This window comes from Ooceraea biroi, chromosome 10 (assembly GCF_003672135.1).
Source record: "Ooceraea biroi isolate clonal line C1 chromosome 10, Obir_v5.4, whole genome shotgun sequence".
NCBI lineage: Eukaryota > Metazoa > Arthropoda > Insecta > Hymenoptera > Formicidae > Ooceraea > Ooceraea biroi.
This window is the reverse complement of record NC_039515.1, coordinates 2,924,897-2,946,097: the sequence shown is the minus strand read 5'-3', so window position 1 is coordinate 2,946,097 and position 21,201 is coordinate 2,924,897. Positions and strand designations below refer to the sequence as shown.

Sequence of the window (21,201 nt, the reverse complement as noted above, 5' to 3'; positions counted from 1 at the left end):
AAAATGGAATCCTTCAGGTAAAAGAAAAGATAACGTTCAATAATTACTCATTCCGCGTGGTGATCATCACCGGAGTCACCATCGACGCTGATGTTGTCGCCGTTGTAGAAGTGGTAGGTGTTATCACCGCCGACGGCTTGACGGCGGATTTCGCCGCGAAACTACGCGCTACTCTGTCTTTCTTACAGTAAGTCGTGGTGTCAATGGCGCTGGTACCACCGCCATTAGGTCGTTGATTAACAGACGGCAACTCGATGTGGTTCGGATTGTCGAAGCACGTGCCCAGTTCGGCTTCGGGTTCCGCTTCACCGGCCAGCGGATTACTCGTCACGCGTACCTATAACGCCAACCGAGCAATCAGTCGCGATTACCTAACGTACAATTAGCTACGCTTGTTCGAAAATCTGATAAACTAGTATTAATACGGTGACCGTTGGTGAATCGTTTTTTTTTAATCACTTTCAAACCATTTCACTGATCAACGTACCTGTTGCGGACCGCAGGCGGCACGTTCGAGAGTCGCTCTTCCCAGCCATACCCAGTCGTGTGCGTTGGTGGTCGATTCACGAGGTGTTTGCCGTTTGCCGGACGCCAGCTGGTTCGCGGCGGCGCGTGCCCTCGCACCCGCGCCCGAGAGCACCGGTACGGCCGAGCCGGTCAGCGGTGAGTCCGGCGGTTGTGGCTTGAACTTGCTGGCGTATACCACGCAGGAGACGACAAAGACAACGATCGCGAAGCAGAACGCCGCGAGCAGCACGTACATCCCGATCTCGAGCGGACTCATGCGCGCCCCGACGCCGTGATGACGCACGCCGACGACGCCCATACCCCCTGAAGACATGCCATTAGCTATAGCCGTGCGATGCTGCCGTGCCTGCACCAAAGGCTCGTGCTCGTGCCCATCTTTCTCGTCTTTCAGCGGTAACCCTTTGCACAGAAAAAACAAAGAGAGAGAAAGAGAGAAAGGATAGAGTGAGACAGGGTGTTTGTGCTGAGTTAGAAAGCCGCCGAAAACTTTTTCTCCCCCCCCAGACTTCTTCTAAGCTAGACAAAGAAAGACTGCATGTGCTGCATTGGGCATGCAAAAGTCGAGGCGATCGAGCAAGGAGTGAATAGCGAATGCACATTTGCACTTTCAGTCTAATGATTACGGGATGTGAGAGATACTGCATTTGCGATTTGGCATTGCACTGATGCACAAATACGTGGTGTCTACGCGGAAACTTTCAGACTACCTGAAATAAAAGAGGAAGACTCATATGTTTTTTTCGAGATGACGTTTCAGGATTCCTCAACCGGATTGTTCTTCGAAAAGGAGACGGCATTTGACATTCAGCATAAAGGGAGAAAAAAATGGGAGGAAAACTACGAAAGGAAAGGCGCGCATAAACAGACGGAACTTCTTATAGAGTACAAGTCAAATAGTTCTCCGGCGAGGAAAGTTTCCGCTAAGAAGCGCGGGGCAAGGATGCATACTGTGCGATACGCGGCAGTTATAAAGCATAGAGAGAGAGAGAGAGGCGGAAAAAGAGAAGAGAACGTGAAAAAAAGCGAAAGAGAAGCAGCAAAGGAGAACAGGATCTATTTACCGATGAGAATGTCATGCAGATCAGACGCCACTTCACCCCGGCTGGTTTTGCGTTCTCTGTGATGGTGGGATCCGACGGTGCCGCCGCCGTCGTTCTGCACGAATTCCGGTCGATTGGGCACGTCGCTCGACGCGAAATCCACCTCAACGCCAGCGGTCGCGGTTGCCAGAACGGCAACCGCTGTTCTCTGGGAGCCCTTGCCTGATCGTCTACCAGCAAGCCGGCAGGACTCGTCGAGCTGTAGACTCACGCGTAGCAAGTCGCCACGGCCCTCGCCAATCGCAATCACTCGTGGGTGATGCGAGGCGACCATCGGTGCGAATGCCACGACGTCCTGATCCAAGCTCTCCACCAGCAAGTGGTAATCGGTCACGGCGATCTCCCTCAGAGGCGTGCGGGTACCGTCCGAAAACTCCACGTCAATGTCCAGTAGACCCTCCTGTCAATGGCGAACAAACAAAAGTAATTAAGTAAAATAATTAATGTTTTATCGAGGTATGATGCGGTGTTGAATAAAAATTGAACATTGCCATCTGTTACGGATGACACAACAATAATATTAGACAAGATAAGTAAGACAAATATTTCAATCGGTGATAATCTTGCCTGATACTGAGCGGTCAGTCTCCTGGTAACTGAAGTCTCGGCGACGTATCCGTTCTCGATCGCGGTGTCGGGGCTGATGCTCAGCTGAAGTCCGGATACCACTCGAACGGATAGACGCGTCACGGACACACGATCGTTGCCGACTCTGACTTCTTTCGCACCGATTACCCGACCGGTGAGCGGCGACAGCACCTGCACCTCCGTGCGACCTACCCCACGTCCCTGTACCAGTCTACCTTGAAGTAGCGTCGCTATTCTGGGATCGGAGACGCGCAGCATGCCGGCCACCAGGTCGGTGACGCGCAGCCAAGTGCGACGATTAACGAAGTACGACTCTCGGCCCGTGTCATGATCGTTCGCCAGGAAACGGGCGTGCACCTCGACCGGGCTCTGTTGGAATCGCAATCTGCAATTAGCCGGATTCCGATCGATCGTGTTGACAGTATCCCATCCGTGATCGTTCCCGTTGCGAAAGCTCCGCTCCTCCTGTTCGTCCTCCTCGAGGATCACGTCCGGGTCGTCCACGTCCAGGGAAGTATCCTCTATCGATTCCTCGAGCTCGACAGCGCTCCTTTTCTTCGTTCGCGCGGTCACGGGAGACGGCGATTCCGCCGAGGACCCTGTCTGTTCCTCTGTCTTTGTCGTGTTCAACAAGCTGCGCTTGCTCTTGGCGCCCGCCGCGTGCTCCTCCGACACCTTCCAACCCTTTATCTGGCTGAGCCGTGTGTCACCGACAGTTACTTCCAGAGGGAACTCGGGCATCCACACGGTGAACCGCGCCAAGCCTGTATACGTGCCGTACTTAACGAGGACCGACGCGTTGCTGGAACCTCTGATCTCCGAGCCATCCACATACACACTGCTGCACGAGGACGATACCTGCGAATTTAAACGGTAACCGAGCTTCAAGTGGTGATTAATCCTTGCAAACTACCAGCATGAGTTCAGTATTTAGACTTGGCAAACGATTCAATCTATTGTAGTGATATGAAAAGCTGACACATCGAGTACTGTTCGTTCCATAATTTTCACATATGTTTATAAATTGTCGTAAAACTCTAATAATATTACAACAAATTAAATTAGTTTAAATTAATTTTGTTAAATAACGAACCACTGGTATTTTGCAGCGACTAGCAAAAACGAGATACCCTTGAGATATTCTTGATCTTACAGTTTGTTTCTCGATTTGTCATAAATAAGATATCTCGCAAGCTGTGCCCGATATCTTTAACAATTTAACGCTCGTGAATAATGTATTGTTTCCCAAATAGCAGTTTGCCAAAAATACTGAAAGGCTACTGTTACCTTGAGGACACTCTCGTCCTCGGAATGACAGGACGACTGCAGTGTGACGTCAGCTACAGCGCCGGATTGACTGACGATGAAGACCTTCATCCCCTGCGATACCTGACGCCCCGTCAATACCGCCGTGTTCATCACCTCCCAGTTCTGAAGCAGGAATACAAAACATTTTTCCCGCGCTGAAGAGAAACCAACAGATCAAAATTCTATCTCAATTTTTAATAGTACGTGATGAAAATTTGCATGTATTTCAATATATGCATCTCTACGACTTTTATTGATAGAGCCATTATCCATTATTCATAACTGCTACCCATTTCTATCTCAAGCTCCGTTCCTCTTTCGGCGTGACGAGACAAAAGGCGCGATAAGCGATATTAAAAAATACGTGTGCCACGATATGGATATTGGAATATGCAACGAAAATATAAAACTCCTGAAACGTGATTTAGGTATAAAAATAATTTTAAAAATCTCCTTAAAAGTATCAAATTTCGGATTCAATATATTGCACGGGTTGCAATGTTTCGAATGGTCTTGCATTTGAAAAGTTAATCAGTATACGTTTAAAACACTTTATTTATTCAACCAAATAATATCTCTCGTTTTCGACGATATTATTCACTATATATGATGCACGAAATAATATTATACCCGAGGGGTTGGTCACTAGCAGTTATAGTGTACAAAAATTACCCTTGATACGGATTACCTTTAAATTACCTCAGATTCCTTAAGATTACCTAATACTACAACAGTTCGATCAAATAACTTGGTAAAAATTTCAATTTACTGTCAAAATTCATCAATGCCGTATTTTCCATATTGATTTCAGCCGGTAGTTCCCTCGATGATTGTTCAGAATTTTCCATTTTGATCGATTTCGATAATAAAACCAGAAAAAAAATAAACTAGCACAGAGCAAAAGAATCAAGCACAGAGTAGGCGGCTCGGCGGACATATAGATGCGAAAACATATGAAAGGTTGCGTTTCCGATATTTGGTTGTCTCTCGGCGGTTAGATATACTGAATATATATCGCGCATGGTATCACGATTACCTTAGATTACCTCAGATTATCTGAGACTACCCTAAGAATTACCTAGCCCTTGTACAAAGATTACCTCAGTGACCAACCCCTCGATTATACCATTCGCTAGCACAGAAATATTATTTACTAAAGCACCGTACTTTTGGACGCCTCTGCTTCCCAAATATACTTAATATCACGAAATTAAGTGGCAAACAATAAATATTTTATAATTGTTGCCGAAGTTACATTTGCACCCTACGATATTATGTGCATATATGTTTATGTACATGTATACGTGACACCCATGTACTTTCTACTAGTTCGTCAACGCGAGAACTCCGCAAAGGGACCAGTGCCCTTGGCAAGGGCTGGCTGGTCGGTTGGGGTTGGTCCAGCAAGCCATTTCCAAGTTGGCTTCCGTCCGTACAGGCTGCCGGCCTTTGGAAGGAACATCAAACGATTCGGATATTGCAGCGAGGGAATTTAAATCTCCGACGCCGAGCGCGCTTCCTGTATACCCCCCTTGGCGCCTTGGTGTATGCGCCAGTCGACTACTATATCACCGGCAGAAACGTGACCAGCACGAATGTGAACCAGCAAAATGTGAACCAGACAAACGCGTGCTCGTCTCTCGCGATATGGCAAAAGTACAGCGAACGGAAGTGGCGGAGTGAGAGAATATGAACTCGCGATTTTTCTCTCTGGTTTCGTCGGACAATATGTTTTTCAACTATGAGTTAAGGTCAGCATTCGCGTCCCGCGAGAGAGACGCCGTTCATTTCGTTGAACGAGTCTTGTTGTTCAACAAAGTATGATTGACATGATCCGGTTTGTCCAGAACGTTGGTCTTTTCAGAAGCAAACCACAAGAATAGATGCTATGGACGAAGATTAATTTCACGTTGGCCTGTTATGTCAAAAGACAATGCAGCTTTACACTGTTCTACGTGTGATTAATTTATCCCCTTCATTTTGAATGATCTCTTCATTTTTGGATGAACTTATTTGTTTGTCCTAATCTTTCAGCTTCAGATTAACTTGCCGATAAAACTGTTTGAAAATAGCACCGCAAAGTAATACAGGAGTCCTGATATACGAACTGAGCGTGCAATTGGACATCCAATTTTCGGGATCGTAAAATTATCTCTTGATGTGTGAATAAAATGCGCAGTTGTTTTTTATTTATTTTCCAACATCGCAATATTGTTGCCCGTTGAAAAAAGGCAGAAAATATTTTTAATGCAGAATGATGTTTCATCGACGACGGCAAGAAACGAATGGAGGAACAGCGGGGATATTAAAGATTACAGCGCGTAAAATATGCACAATACACGGGCAATTACGTTGATAAATTTCGGCGAAGGAAAACGCACGCGTGCCGGGAGGCCGTTAATTGACAAATTAGATAATTAATTCGTTTACATATTCCTCTTTGTAGGCGCCGCTGTGAGCTTGTGTCAGCGAACTCGGTGCGCGCTTCTTGATTATCCTTACTCTTCTAATTGCCACCCTTTCCCTCCCGCTTGCGCGCGAGACTGCGCGAGCAAAGTTTTTAATTAAAGGAATCTCTCCCTTCGTCCTTCCGCTTCCTCCTTTCTGTCCTGTGTTATCCATCAACATTGCGACACCGAGTTTTACGATCGAACTCGTCGACGGCGTTCGAATCCAATTTAAAGCACAAATGCGCGTTTCATTTCGCGTCTCAGATTCATTAATCTGCAAATCAGAATCACGGAAAAAAGCCGTGATTCTACAAGTTTCTTCTACAAGTAGCAGCATCGTATAATTCTCGTTTAAAACGGTCCATTTTCGGAAAACGGATACTCTGAGAAAAATGAACGTTCCGCACGCTTTACACGTTTTACTCCGTATTAGATACAATTTACCGTGTGCTGCATACAAGCAGGAAGACCGTCCGATGTAGCCAGCAATCGAAAATTTCATTACAATCTGTTGTCGCGGCAGCTGGGTCGTCGCCGTTAGCGAAATGGGAATAGCGTGATGCTGAGTGGATCGATTTCGCGGTATCGATAGAATTTCGCCATGGCCAGATATATCGCCGTTATGGCGAGCGTGCGGACGCGGAAAAGCCGAAGAGAAAAGCATCAGAGAGCCCGTCCTGGTAGCCAAAGAGGGAAAAGTATTATCCTTTGTCGGTCTTCTCTCTTCCTGTCGATTTTTCCTTTTTCTTCCCATCCTTCCACTTCCCATACCTCTCTCATTTTCTCTTTCTCGCTCGTTCAGCGTCTGGATGCTCGTAGATTGGCCGACCGAGTAGAAACAGATTCTCGCGCGGCCAGGTGATCGATATACGACCGTATTGATCGCCCGCTCGTCGTTGGAGTTAGCTCTTTTCCGAGAGATTTTCACTGGACGTGGGACGTAGAGTGTCGCGATGAAAATAACCGTAGCCGTGGGAAGAGAGCCAGAATGTCTGATCGAGGTCTCAAAAATCCTTCAAATACTTTCCCCATGACATCTTGAAGTTTCTAATCTGTCATCGCAGCGTCACGTTGGATTATCATGATGAAAACGTAAAGTCACTCGAGAATCTCCTTCTCGCAGATATATCTGAATGAATAAACTTCTTCGTCATCGGGTCATCGTAAATATGCGATTGACGAAACATACCGCGGAAAGATGCCAGTTTGGTTTTCCTCGACTAATAATAGAGTCAATTTATTTTTCAGTGAGGAACCTTCAATTTCAAATTCGTTTACCTTTTTATACCTATTTTAAAAATCCATGAGTAAACAGGTATACTTCGATACCATGTGAATAACATTGCGATATTCCCGACACGATGACAGCCTCCAGCTATTCCTAAAACTTGGCCAGTTCGTCTAAATTTTTAACCGACGGCGAAGATAAAAACAGGGGGAAACTGAAACGACTCTGCGCGACACAAAGTATCCGCCCCGCTAAGTAGAATTAACGTCTACACCCTTGTGTGTGGAGGAAACGTGTATTTTACCTTCGAGATCGGAAGTACCGCCTGTATATCATCCTTCTGTATCTCGAGCCGAGCCTGCAGTTTCCGCCTCTCGACATGATGATGATGATGGTGCTGCAGTTGGCGCTGTTGCATACGTGGCTGCAGCTGATCGGCCCCCGTCAACTGCGAACCGTTCTCCTCCTCGCCCTCGAGCTCATAACGCACGCTCCACACGATCCTGCCGCCGTCCCAGCTCCTGCGTATCTCCTCTTCCTCGCAGGCCTCCAGCAGCATCGTCATTATTTCCTCAGCAGATCTGAAATAGAATGCAGGAATGCTCAAAATAATTAGGAACGGAAACCAGAGAGAGAGACAGAAAAAAAAACAGATTATTTATTCTTTTTGAGAAGAAAGATGGAATGTTTATTCAAGGGAAAACGAAAAGTTTCGACAAGTATCTGACAATTGAATGTTTCGCAGCTACAAGCATCAGGACTGTATAATATAACTATAACTATAAACAACGGAAGTAACGATGCCGTGTAAAGTTTGTGATAACGAACAACGGAGAAGGACTATGGAGTGTAGATAGCATTCCTCGAGAGTTCTCGACGGTCGCGGTGCCGTGAACAATCTACAGAAGCTGTGTATCACCCCGACGAAGAGGACTTCGCGATGGTGTACTGCACGTTTCCGCTGCAGGCACGAGGCGAATGTTCGCGATCATTCGCACGTTCACACGTGCTCGCGCGAGCGTAAACGCGTCTTTAACGATTGATGCTATTTCATTCCGGAGAGGTTCGTGAGAACGAACGCAGGACCGATGCGAAACGAAAACTCGCCTGTTACTCGGTTGTTAAACGGCGAACAGAAAATTGTACGTCGTGTAAGAACTCGATGGCGCCCATGCCGCGCGAAGCTTTGTGTTTTTCCTCTCTATAGACGTTAAAAGCGTTTCTCCAAAACATTCTTACTGTTTCTGTTCGGCCACACGCGATCCCCCCGTTCGTTCTTATTCTTTTATATAAGGGAACAAAATTGCCGTAAAACGAGCAATTTTCACGGAGATTATAAATTAAAGTACGATTAAATTAATATTTATAGTCATGGAAATTTGATTAGAGATCCACATTTGGACGTACAGATTTATCAAATTAATTAAGCGCGGCGTAACTGACTCACGCCTTGCCAAATAGATATTTCCTTCTGTAACGCTAAATAACTATTTATTTTTTCAAAAACAATTCACAAAATTAAATTATGTTATATCGATATATCGCATCCCCTAAAAAAAGCGGTACGCTTTTAGATAGAATTTGAAAACGGATGCTGAATTTGACGTATACAGCAAACGAGCTTTGAGTTTGCGATTAAATCAGAGGCTGTCGCCCTTCTTCTAATGTCCCAGATTTACTTAAAGTTTCTAAATGCGACAGAAAGTGGCTACTTTAGCCGTCAAACTTGACCGTACAAATTGCCATTGGCTCTCAGAGACGACGTCTTTTAAGAATCGATATCCATTGAGAAACGGGTTTTTCTACGGAGACCCACGTTCCGCAATTCAAAGTACTTTCTTTGTCGAACGCTCTCAATAAGCGTCGCCCCCGGCGTCGGTCGCTCATTACCGTCCTATCGAGATTGCGGCAGCGACGCTTACACCAAAGTAATTATACCGCAGCCTCGAGCTGCCTAGAGCAGCCTGCGAAGAGCGTGGTATCACACAAGGAGTTCGTCTGATCGTGATGCGAGAGTCGTCGCGCTCGCTACCACCGCGATCAGAATCTCGATAAGCGGAATCGCCCCCTGCTCAAAATCACCCCCCTTATCATGGCCTGACGATCTTCGTTGCGTGCATGCTCCAACACGCGGATGGCGTTCGCCCTTCCGCACGATCGATGATCCCAAATCGAGTTGGCACGATTTCGCCGAAGCGCGCCAGGCGAAGCTTAAGCGAGAATCAAAATGGATCATCAACGACATGTTGAATGAGTGATAACGAGGATCGCCCTCCGGCGAATTTTCTTTCTTCTTCTTCGCATCTTCCTCCCACTCTCGTTCTTTCACGCTGCTCTTTCCATGTATTCCATTGCGTCAGCAAGACGTCTGCTCCGAGATGCCGCCGTCGTCTTTATCAGTGCTCGGCGACGGCGCTATATAAGGCGGTCGCTCGTCGCGATTACGAATTGTCTTGTAAAACGAGTCGTCGAGCTTGATCGATTAATTATGCGTCATAGCGCGCTGATACTTCTCGCGAGCACGCTCGCGTTAGTCGCGTGTGTCCGAGCGTATTCCGCGCAAGAGGAGTTGGTGCAGGATGAGGCGACGACGACGACTACGTCGACACTGACCGACGTGAGTGTAGAGAAGATCGACAGTTCGTCGGAATCGTCCAGCAAGGAAAAGAAGCTGTATGTAAGAAGAGACGCGCATCTCGACGACCAATGGAGCCCCTTGGAGGCTGAAAAAGAAGATGAGGCACTTGAGCGCGTAAGACGTGCATCGAAACGGAAAAACAAGAAGGATGATGACGATGACGATGACAGTAGCAGTTCTTCCAGTGAGGATAATAACGACGATGACGATGATGATAATGATGATCACAAAAGGAGTAAGAAACGGCGCATGAAGTCGAAAAAGCATGACGATGACGACGACGACGACGATGATGATGATGACGATAACGACGATAATCGCAAGAAGAACAAGAAGCGTTTGAAATCGAAAAAGTATAATGATGACGACGACGATGACGAGGATGATTGTATTGATGATGATGATGACGATGACGATGACTCGTCTTCGTCTTCATCATCGTCCTCAGAGGAGGAAGACAAGAAAAGACGACACAAGAGAAGAATCCAAGAAAATACTTCGGAAAGCACGTCGTCCGGCGAGGGAAGAAATAAGCAGACAAATCGACTTACCCGATCGGCGGAAAACACGTCGGAGAGCAAGACGTCTGAAGAGAAGGATCTAAAAGGTCGATTTGTCCGTGCAGCGGGAGACACTTCCGAAGCGAGCGATTCGTCCGAAGCAAAGAATACACCGAAGGAACGATTCGTCAGAACGGTTCCCATTGATATATCGGACAGTGACTCGACCGAGGAAAAGAGTAATCCGAAAAATCGGCTTATCAGAGAGGTCAAGGCTGACTCGGACAGCGAATCGTCATCGGAGGAGAAGGACAAGCCCGCAGGGAATTCGCGATTTATTCACGCGACTGGGAAGAACGACTCGACTTCCGACGAGGAGAAGAACAAACAGAAGGAGCGATTTACCAGAGCGATCGACAATACTTCAGAAGAAGGTAAATCATCGCCCGAAGAGAAGGATAAATCGAAGATTCGATTCACCCGAGCGATCGGCTCCGATACTTCGGAAGAAAGTAAATCGTCCTCCGAGAAAGGGACCGAAACGAAGAATCGGCTTGTCCGATCGATCGGAGGTCACTCGACGAGTGAATCGGAGTCTGAACACACTTCCCTTCACCATGTTAAAGTTATTACTAAAGAGCTGGCCAACAAACCACACAATCGAGTGACTCGATCGAAGGATGACAAGAAAGAAAGGAAGAAGATAACAAAGAAGAAGGTAACAAAGAAGAAGAAGCGCCATTGCACACCTAAGACGACTACCGTGAGGACAGATACTCTGGATCAAACGACGGCGGATTATCTTCCGGTTTGAGAGAGATATAACATCTAATAATATTTAGTTCCCAAAATATATTTCCCTTGGGTTAAGGGACGTACAGGGAGTTTGTATATTGAACTTGATGTAATATGACATATTGTTATTTGTGTCTATTAAATTTTCAGTGACTCCTATAAACTCCAGTAAAAATACATACAAACAGATAAATTTGCAGTTTGTTTTTATTAATCCTCCATGTTTCACTAAAACGAGAGAAAGAAAAAAGAAATGTTCTCAATAAATATATTTCTTACGATAAGTTTTTTTTTTAAAGTAGCACATCGATAACTTGGATGTCTTTTGAAGAATCTTCGATAATGTTTCTTTTTTCTCAAAACAAAAGACCCGAATTCTTTTATGAATGTTATACTTATTTTTACATGCGCATTTATCGAAAAATTTGTCTTCCGTCGCAATTCGCAGCAGAATCGATCCATAGAAAATTGAGCAACTTCAATCCACGACTTTAATTTAATAAAGGAGATATTTATTATCCATAGGCGAGGTATTTGTTATAAATTACTCATCGCATTAACTGCCCCTACGTCAAACAATCTCGTGTCTTGCAAAGCTCGCCGACGTGCGTCGTCTTAACGAGGGAAGTTATTCGTGTTACGCGACAAAGTTACATCAAAGATACACGATATATTCAAGTACTTACGTGCTTGGTACACGCGAAGCATTCTCCTTGCGTCGTGCCGTGAACGTGGCGGCAGTGTTCTTCGCGTTGACTTCGCTAGTCACGGTCCAGTCCGGGCTGCTGGACGAAGCATCCAGGATCTTCACGCCAGATTTCACCCTCGCCCTACAACACACGGCACGTGCACAATTTTAGCATAAATCGATTGTCATTGTCGGGCGAGAGATATCGAATGGAACACCGATCGCATTAAATAAGCAATATCTTCCAGCAATGTGCCAATCCTCCGCAGGAACAGAATCAGATCTCACTGATTCGCTTTAAAGATAATTACGGAGATTCATTTTTCATGTGATTTTCATTCGTGATAAGAGACCGTTCGAGATAATTAATAATCCGATGTAATTGGCAATTATGTTACGCGGAAATATGCCATCGCAGATATAGAATTTATTCGTTATGTATGTATACTTGTGTTGTTACACATCTAGCGCGATCTCGGCTATTTCCGAGTTCACACTTTACTCGAAACATATTTGCATCTAAATTGGTGCGCCGGATTAAAAACGACAAATTAGACGTAAAATAAACGAAGTAATCAGCGCTGCAGGACGTTTATATACAAATTGATTTGACGTCCCTTCAGAGTCACACATATATTTCTTCATTAATTTGGAGTTGTCGATATCAGATTTTCGATATCAGGTAACCCATATTTCGACATCCACTCGAATCTTCAAAACGGATACTCAATTGAATTTCGTTGGGAATGAAAAGCTTTTGCATTGATCTCGCGATTACGCGTTCCGTTGATAAATCGACGAAATTTTGCGCGAGATGCTACAAGCGCGTAGTTGTTCAATCAGAGAGATTAATTCATGACTGACAAATAACTAATTGAGCTTTCAGAAATTTATGCTAGGAATTATCCCGGGGATCGCTCAGCGTAGAACGAAGACTCGCGTTAAAGATGATAGATTATGAAGTACAATCGAGGAGAAGGGCCACGGGCGAGACATGAAATAAAAAGTGCTCTCAGGATAATGTACAGGTCACGTACGAAGTTTCAGAAATGTTTCTCTCCAACGAAGACTTATGGCACAATACTGCGCGGTACTTTCATTACTCATATCACGTCGTATCGATCGATCCGCGCGCGTTTCCTTCATCTATCGTATTATTAGCCGTGTCCTCTCTCTCGTCGTTAAAAATGAACGAACCATGCAGTCCATTGCCGGAGACCCATTGCCCTCGTGTTGCTTCAACTCGCTGAGCACACTCTCGTAATGCGCTCAAGTTCTCCTCGACAGAAATCAAAAGTCGCGTCTCCCGTGAGTCGATAACTGGTACTCATACATAAAAGAGTACACAGGCAGCGATATAACGCGATTACGACACCGCAACAAAAAACCCGATAAAATACAATTATAAACCCGCGACGACATTAACTCCTCCGTGTTCTTCACCGGATCCAATTATCCTCCTCGATCTTGCCAGTTATCTTTGGCAAGTTGTCATACGCAGATATCGGATTTCCGCTCAATCGGTCTGATGAGCCGAGGACTCTTCACACACAGTCCTCTAAGCATTGGTTCCCCATTGCCATCGTGTCGGGGCAATATCGCGATCAGCAAAAAGAAATCCAGGTTCGATGAAAGATTCGAGGCTGCAATTAAGGGCACATCGCTCCGAAGTCTACGGTCCGGAAACGGTATGTGGCAGGTATGCGCGCGCGTATACCTTCCGCTCTTGGGATTCCCGCGCAGATTTTTCGGGGAAATTCAAAGAACTGCAATTCCGAGCGAGTTTGCGAGAACGGGAGGGCGCGTTCGGGCGGAAAATTCGCGACGTTCGTCTTCGTCCTCGTGGAAGAACGAACGGTTATATGCTGTTGCGGGGGACGGTCTCCTCCTCGTGATCATCGCCAAGTCGAGTCGCTCGCGTGAACGCTGGAGGCCGCGTTCCTCTCCGCGAACTATTCATGCTCCAGTTACGTGACCGGGTCACAGGGTCGGTATCACATACGCGGTAGATGATACATACGGAGCCGAGAAACGCCGCCGAGGAGATGAGAGATCTATCCGATACCGCGACGCATAGAAATTCGACGCGTCGGTACGGGCGATGCGGATGGACCAAGAGATGCAACAAATCGTGTGCCATTGTCGTTGCACCACACACACAGAGCCACGATAATCCGACTGACCCGTCCCCGGTCCCGTTTGAATCGGATTATCGGGGAAGAACGCGGCGAAACGATGCGCAAAAATGCACGACGCTGAAATGGGAATACAATCGCGTATTAATAATTCTGTGGCACGGATGACGCGTGATGGCATACAAATCTGTTATTCGGAATTATCGAGAATATAAAATCGAATGAGGAAATCATCCGCGTGCGACTGCGCTGGTTGCATTAAAGCGTTCGGCGTACTCATATTTAATGATCGAAAATTTTATTGCAATATTTAAGAATCTTCTCGTTTACGTGATTGCAATATCTCTCGTGTTTCGTAACAAACGAAAAAATTCATGCACCGCGTGCATCGCGAAATATTCTAACGAATACATCGGATAGTATAATAATATTGATGGCTAAGCGTATTGAGTTTTCGTTCCATCAATTGAATTATTTAACATTCACGTAATGTCAACATGAAGATTAAAAAAATTTTGAGATATAAAAATTTTAAGTTTGCCAATGGGCGCCTTGTTTATTATGCTGTTCTATTATTAATCTCTATTATTAAACAGTCGTAATCTTGCAAGCGTAAATAATTGCGTATCATATCCCGACACACTTATTGCATGGCGGTCACTGGTGATCAACGGATGACGCAAACGGAAAGCTCAGTATCGGTGACCGATGACCGTCACAGTGACGAATGTGTAGAGTGTAAAGACACTCGAGTGTACCATCACATTGCAGTGCGGGTCGCTTAATTTATTGAAAGCGTGTCACGTGATCACAGGACTTGATGCAGTCACTTTAAGCTGCCGCTCGGATTCCGACCTGCACCCTTCAGCTCCTGAGACGGTCATTCTTAATTCAAACTGGAATGAGAATATTCGAGTGTGTGAACTTCCGTGCTCGCTGGTAAGCGGATTCCGCGGCGGAAAAGTGCACCGAATGGGGTGTCTAATACGAAACTTTGGGCCGCGCCCGTATATATACTTTCCGGTTGAACGCGGCCCCAAGCGGGACCGGATATTGCCTCTTCAAGTTCCTTCGGCGTATTTGCCCGGGTCGAAGAAGAAGAGCAGCCGGCTAATTCGTATCCGAGAAGGCCTCTACCCTTCCCCGCAATAACTCAATTTGCCTCCACCCTCGGAAACGGGGACGGCTGCCTCTTGTCGCCGTGCTATCGCTCGGCGAACGTATCTTTTCGACCCTCGCGCGCGGGCACCATAATGCGCGGATCAGCAAGAAGGAATTCGAAGTGCGGAGACGGCTAGGTGGAACGCGACATTTTCCACGACGTCCCGAGATCCCGGCATAAAATATTCCTAAGGCGAAATGTCGTCTCCGAGGCGGAGACTGATTTGTTGCGTGCGTTTGTAGCACGCGAGACGTCAGAGTCACATAAGACATGAGCATTCGCGGTCAAAAAAGAAGCAGAAAGATTTGAAAAAGCTTCATGATATATACAATACAGATAATCAAATTTTCTTCACACGTATCGCAACAATAACATTTTTAGAATATCTAAACAAGTGTACCGATATCTTTAAGCGCAAAAAGAAGCTATAAGGAACTTCTTCAATAAAGATATTTTCAAGAAATATCGCGAGAGGACAAAGTTGAGAGCACAATATTTTACGAGCGATTTGAGTTGGAACCCATAAAAATATTATGTATTCTATCGGTGTCTTATGGTCCGGATAAAGTTTTTAATTAATTGGTCAAACTGCCAAGCAGACTACCAGCAGTTTAGGATCTTCGCAGATGCCTCGCTTCAAAATTCCGCTGGCGTCAAATATTACAACATATAGCGGACGGCACAGCGGCGCATACTGCAGCGCATACCACGGAGCACACGCCATGTGTTAACTTTGTTCTCCACAATTATACTAACGGCAGATACGCGCACGTCTCATGTATATCCGAGAAGACCAGTTGTTCGCGATGTTGGACGCCACAATTCAAGCGTGCAAAAACAAGCGTAATTCTCATCTTTGCACGGCAGTTTGTTTCGTCATTTCCGACAATTTAATTTACATATCTCCGATCTGGATCATCTCGACCGGTGCGAGGCTTTAATTAAACCAACAGGAAATTTTACAAAACATCTCAGCAGGCGAGCGCCCAGAGCGCGCGATTTTATAAAGCGTCAATTTATTTCTGCTTTTGCAGCATCACGAACTAATTAACAATGTGTCGTATACAAATTTGTTATAACGACAAAACAAGGTCCAACTTGTATACAGAATGCGGTCGAATTCGTGATACAATCCGTGAAACAAAAACGATTTCTTACGTAAAAATATACGATAAAAACTTTCGAGATTCTATTTTCAAAAAGTCGATATCGGAAATCTGTTAAGAATGTATGTCTTTGCAAGTTGATGGTAAAAATTGTTGATTTTTGTCATGTGCAAAACTATACCATCAAATTACGTGCGGAATCTTTTTAATGTTTTCTACATTTTTAACTGCTTAAGCCTTAAATTATTCTTTTATCGATTTTTTGTATTGAACTGATTCGAAACAAGATACATAAAAAATGAAAGAAATAAGAAAATGACATAAAGATCCTCGAAAATGTAGTAAACATCCCATCCAGCTAGCAAGCAATTTCCGAGATATTTCGATGACAACAGAGAATCGAGTAGGGTCAAGAATTAGGCAACAACTCAACGTGAAACAGGTGAATATTTGGTGATCGTTAAACGGTGTTCGGAATGCCGTGCCGGACGAGCCACCCGGCGAACCAATTACAAGTTCCAGATCAGCTTATTTCCGCGAGCCTATCTCGCATTTACATAGAAATCACCGATGTGCAAAGCAACGACCGGGAACGCTATCGAGAACGATCTGGAATATGTACCCGCACGCTTCCAACGTTGACGAATGACCAAATGTTGCTCTGCAGCTACCGTTTATTCAATGACCCTCTCTATCTGTCTCTGTCTCTGTCTCTCCCTTTGCCTCTCTTGTTCATGCTGACGTACGTATTTTGGACAATCGATCGATACCGATGCATTTAGATAAAACCGCTTGCGAAATCAGCGACATTTCCGTACGAGTCCCGAGAAGAATTTCAAGAATCGATTCAAGTAAATTCGAGGCAATTCCGTTTGTACAATAAATCTCTACTGTGCATCGCGTGAGTCGTGCCGTATTAAACGCGCCACGCAATATTCATGATCGTAAGAGCTCGTCACAGCAATAAACCGGAATCGAAAACATTTCTTTCATCGCTGGTATCAAAGCGAATGAGATTTTTCTTAATTCCTGCTTCAACGTCCACGGTCGGAAGAAAGTGCATGATTACGCGAGACATCCTAGATGCAACGGTGCTGCACACCGTGCAAACGACGCAATATAATACAGAAAGGGTCGAGGAAGAAGAGGAAACCTATGGTCGGAGTAGCGCGCGGCTTAAGAGGCGGCCGCGTAAGAAATCTACAGTTTAACGCAGCAATGTAAGAGCCTTAGATTAAGGTTGCGAGACATAAAAAGCGGCATAAAGCTCGCCCCTCGACGCGGACAAAGACTGCGATTAGCTCCGAGCTCTTTAATGCGTGAAGAAATTTTCGCCCGCCTCGCCTCGCCTCCCCTCGTCCGTTTTCCTCCTACCTCTCCCCTTTCTCCTCTCCGGAGGTCTTTTCCACGAAGTAATTCGCGTTTCAAGTATTTAAGAGATCCGGATGTGTGTCGGGCCCCTTCCCGAATTCTAGCGGCTATTAATTACGTGCGTTGAATAAAAGTAATAAAAGAGCAAAAAGGAGGACAAAAATTAAATAATAATCGAGTTTGCGAATATTGCGACGCGGAAGTTGAACTGGAGCTAACTCCAATGTGATCAGATGCGCATGGAATATTAATTTTCGGAAAAGGTCAACTGTTCGTGACGTTCTACAACGACAATAGCACAATACTATTATTTAATTAATAATACGTTAACGCATGTTAACGTATTGTTGTACTAAAACGCCATTTGATAATAATTGCTGCGCAAGAGCACGGAATCGGAAAGAAATGATTAAAATGGAAAATGTGAACTTCCGCAAAAAGGCTATCAACAATGTCTGTATAAAAATATCGCAAAATGTGAGGCTTTTTATATGTAATGGAAGAATACTGCAAGAGTCACAAACCTTACAATTTACCAGGTTAAAAAGTATTGCCATTGCACACGCATAGATAACGTGGTAAAACAAGAATTTATCTCTATGGAGATAACTCGATTTTTATGAAAATATTTTATGTAACTGTATCTTCTTGATATAGTTCCGCGTATAAAATTTCGCTGAGCGTCAAAGCCATTCGAGGCAGATTCCACGTAAATAAATAAATTGCGCGATGCTGCTTTAAAATCGCTTCTGGTACGGGAACTGCGAAGATGATCTCGATAACCCGCGTGCCGCCGCAGTGAATTCAACTATCGATACCGCTTATCTTGCGCGTTATCACCGTCCAAACGGGTCATCCTACGGGATCACTCGAATGAAAAATAATAACAAAATTACGTGAATCATGTTGCGAGGACGAGCAATAAAAATCTGCTGACTAGTTCTAACGCAATTGCTTGACAAATAGAGAACCTCTCACAAAGAAGCCATGTTCTGTAAAGCATGAATTTCAAAAGCGAGTGCAATTACCGTAGCATACCCTTAAAATTTCATTATTCAACAATTTCATTATTACCAATTCATCTCATTCTATCACAGCATATAGTATAGGCGCATATGTACATAGTATTATACATCATATAATATTTAGTTACCAATTTAATCCATCAATAACTCACGAATTGGCGAATATAAGCTGTAAACGTTAAATCCCTCCATTTCGCGATATATCACCGAGGAAACGCATAAATCGCACAAATGATTTATAGCATCATCAGATGCATACATTTCTCTGACGTGAGATAGCATTCTCGAGTTCCACGAAGAGCTCGCAGGCTTGCTTACCTGAGGTAAACTGTGACGATCAACGGCGGCCGCTCTTGTCGGGAATCCGTCACTTTGGCGGGGTGCAGGAAGGCCGGCACGTGCAGCCTGGACCTTGGATAGAGCGGTTCATGCGGTACCAGCAACGTCAGCGAGTCGTCCGCTCTCAGCTCCTTGTAGTCCGCCCTGTTGGGTGCCAAGGGTATCTGGCCCAGAGGGGTGACAGGTTGGATTTGCACTCTGGGCCTGCAGAATCCCGATTCGCCGTTGCCGTCAGGGCTTGTGCTACCTCCTCCGAGTGCTCCCTCCTCCGTACGCGGTTCCAGCACGGAGTAAGCGACCTGGATCAATCGCGGCAGGCTCTTGGCGACCTTGACGCGACCGGAGGCGTCGGGCGGTGGCAACGGTGGCCACCAATCGGCCGGTATGGTGATCTGTGCGAGGCACACGCCGTTCTCGCCGTCGGGGCTGCAGGCAGCCGTGAGCGTGGAGGACGAAGACGATGACGAAGAAGACGACGACGAGGCGGAGGAGAACGAGGACGAGGAGGAAGAGGAAGAGTAGCCGCGGCCGTTGTTGCTCCTGCTGGCGGCGTTGTTCCGCGACGGGCTGACCAGGCTGGCATGCAAGACTACGCAGACCCGTTGATGTCGCGCCATCAGCTGACGCCTCGTGCCGGCCTCACTGCCGGCGTGGAAGAGCACCCTGAGCACCGGCGAGTCTCGCGGCACGCTGTTGCCCACCAGGTGGGCCGACATGTCCAAGTGACGTGCGCCGAGCTCCTGTGCGTCCAGGATCGTTGCTGCTGTGAGATTACGTCGCGTCTCCGGCGCCGGTAGCGTGTCCAGCGGATCGGGGACTATGTAGCGCGCCGGAACGGTCTGCTTCGTGCTGAAAGGCCCGTACGTGGCCCGCACCGACACCGGCTCGCTCGTCTGGAAGACGGTGAACTTGTCGATCGAGAGGATGGAGCCGGGCGGCGGAGACGGTACCACACCAGGCGGGCTGCTGTTCGACGCGCCGGTCGACAATGCCGGTGCTGGGTCCGGCGTGCGAGCCGGGTAATACTGTCGCGTCGTATGCTTCAGGAAGAATCCGCCATCCTTGTTCTCGAAGTGAACCTCCACTGACGCCGTCACGTCTGCAAAGAGACAGAAGAGGAAATTCAATAAGTGAATCCAGTCGATGCGGTTGCTTTGAGGAAAAAATTACAATTTGGCATGAACGAGACGATAGTCTGCTATTAGGGCCCAAAAACGTATTCCATGTTTCTTAATATTTCAGTATCACGTGTTGGCTTTCGGCGACATCACGCGCGCGCCTTTCTTGATGATAAATCATAGCGTTCACGGAAGTGGACAATTTTTCTTATGTCATGTCGATGGTACACGATCCGACGAAGAATGGAGTCGCCGGGAAGTTGGCGCGCGCGTGCTTACGCGCGTCCGGAAGTTGGCGCAGGTGAGTGGAGGAGTTGTAAATCGGCGGTAGGAAAGGGAGGTGCTTCAGTGTGGGTACGAGAATAGCGCGGCTGCTGCTCCATCCGAACATAAATTTTCGAGTAAATCCCGGAGTAAGCGCCAGCTGCCCGCACGGTCTCCCGTAAAACGGAAGAAAGCCTTGGGAAAGGGCGAAGAGAGAGGAAGAAGAAAGAGGGCGAAGAGAGAGCGAGCCCCCGGATTCGACCCTCGCATCGCTTATCTCCCTCGCCTCTGGCACCCCATGAACCACCCCCTCGTTTCTTCCGTGCTAACTTAGCTTCTATTTTAGCTTCTGTTTTTCTAATCTGATAACAGGCGATCACTGGCGAAATGATTCAGTGGGGTTTCAACGGGACTTATCGCTACATTGTAAAACGAATAGCTAGCAATGCTAGATAAAAGTAGCATCGCGACGTATCACGTGATTTACCCAGGACTTTTACTTGTTACTTTTAATCGATGACCAGGCATTTTATCATTTTTACGTAGCCCTGTAAAGTTTAATTAACATCGACAATTTACCTGGCAAAAAATTGATTAAAAATGTTGATCCGTGTCTGTCTGATGCTCTACAGCTTCACAATTTACCGTATCGAGACACGAAAATATAAAACGCTTTTACGGTTTGCAGTTGATTGGCGCGCTTAATGGCCGCGACCCTCGCAATTTCCACTTTCGCGGATCGTTCACTCTATAATTTCGCATCCCATACATATATACATATATACGCGTACGCGCGTTCAATTTTTGAACGTTCACGAGACCAACGCGTGGATTAAACGGAGAGAGAAGTAGGTACAA

The 21,201-nt window shown here is 46.0% G+C and overlaps 1 protein-coding gene across 2 annotated transcripts in view; it reads right to left on the bottom strand.

Annotated features, from left to right (window-relative positions):
- Positions 1-21,201, bottom strand: part of LOC105278473 (transmembrane protein 132C) — an 89,376-nt gene that overhangs the window by 6,981 nt on the left and 61,194 nt on the right. Inside the window, exons 2-9 of one of the 2 annotated variants that reach the window (XM_026973400.1) lie at positions 18,941-20,060; positions 11,822-11,965; positions 7,507-7,783; positions 3,504-3,647; positions 2,196-3,074; positions 1,590-2,028; positions 488-927; positions 48-337 (exon numbers count right to left, since the gene is read on the bottom strand). In XM_026973400.1, coding sequence (XP_026829201.1) covers positions 48-337; positions 488-927; positions 1,590-2,028; positions 2,196-3,074; positions 3,504-3,647; positions 7,507-7,783; positions 11,822-11,965; positions 18,941-20,060 — 3,733 coding nt within the window. The remainder of the gene's footprint in view (positions 1-47; positions 338-487; positions 928-1,589; positions 2,029-2,195; positions 3,075-3,503; positions 3,648-7,506; positions 7,784-11,821; positions 11,966-18,940; positions 20,061-21,201) is intronic. The other variant, XM_026973401.1, reaches the window with a different exon arrangement.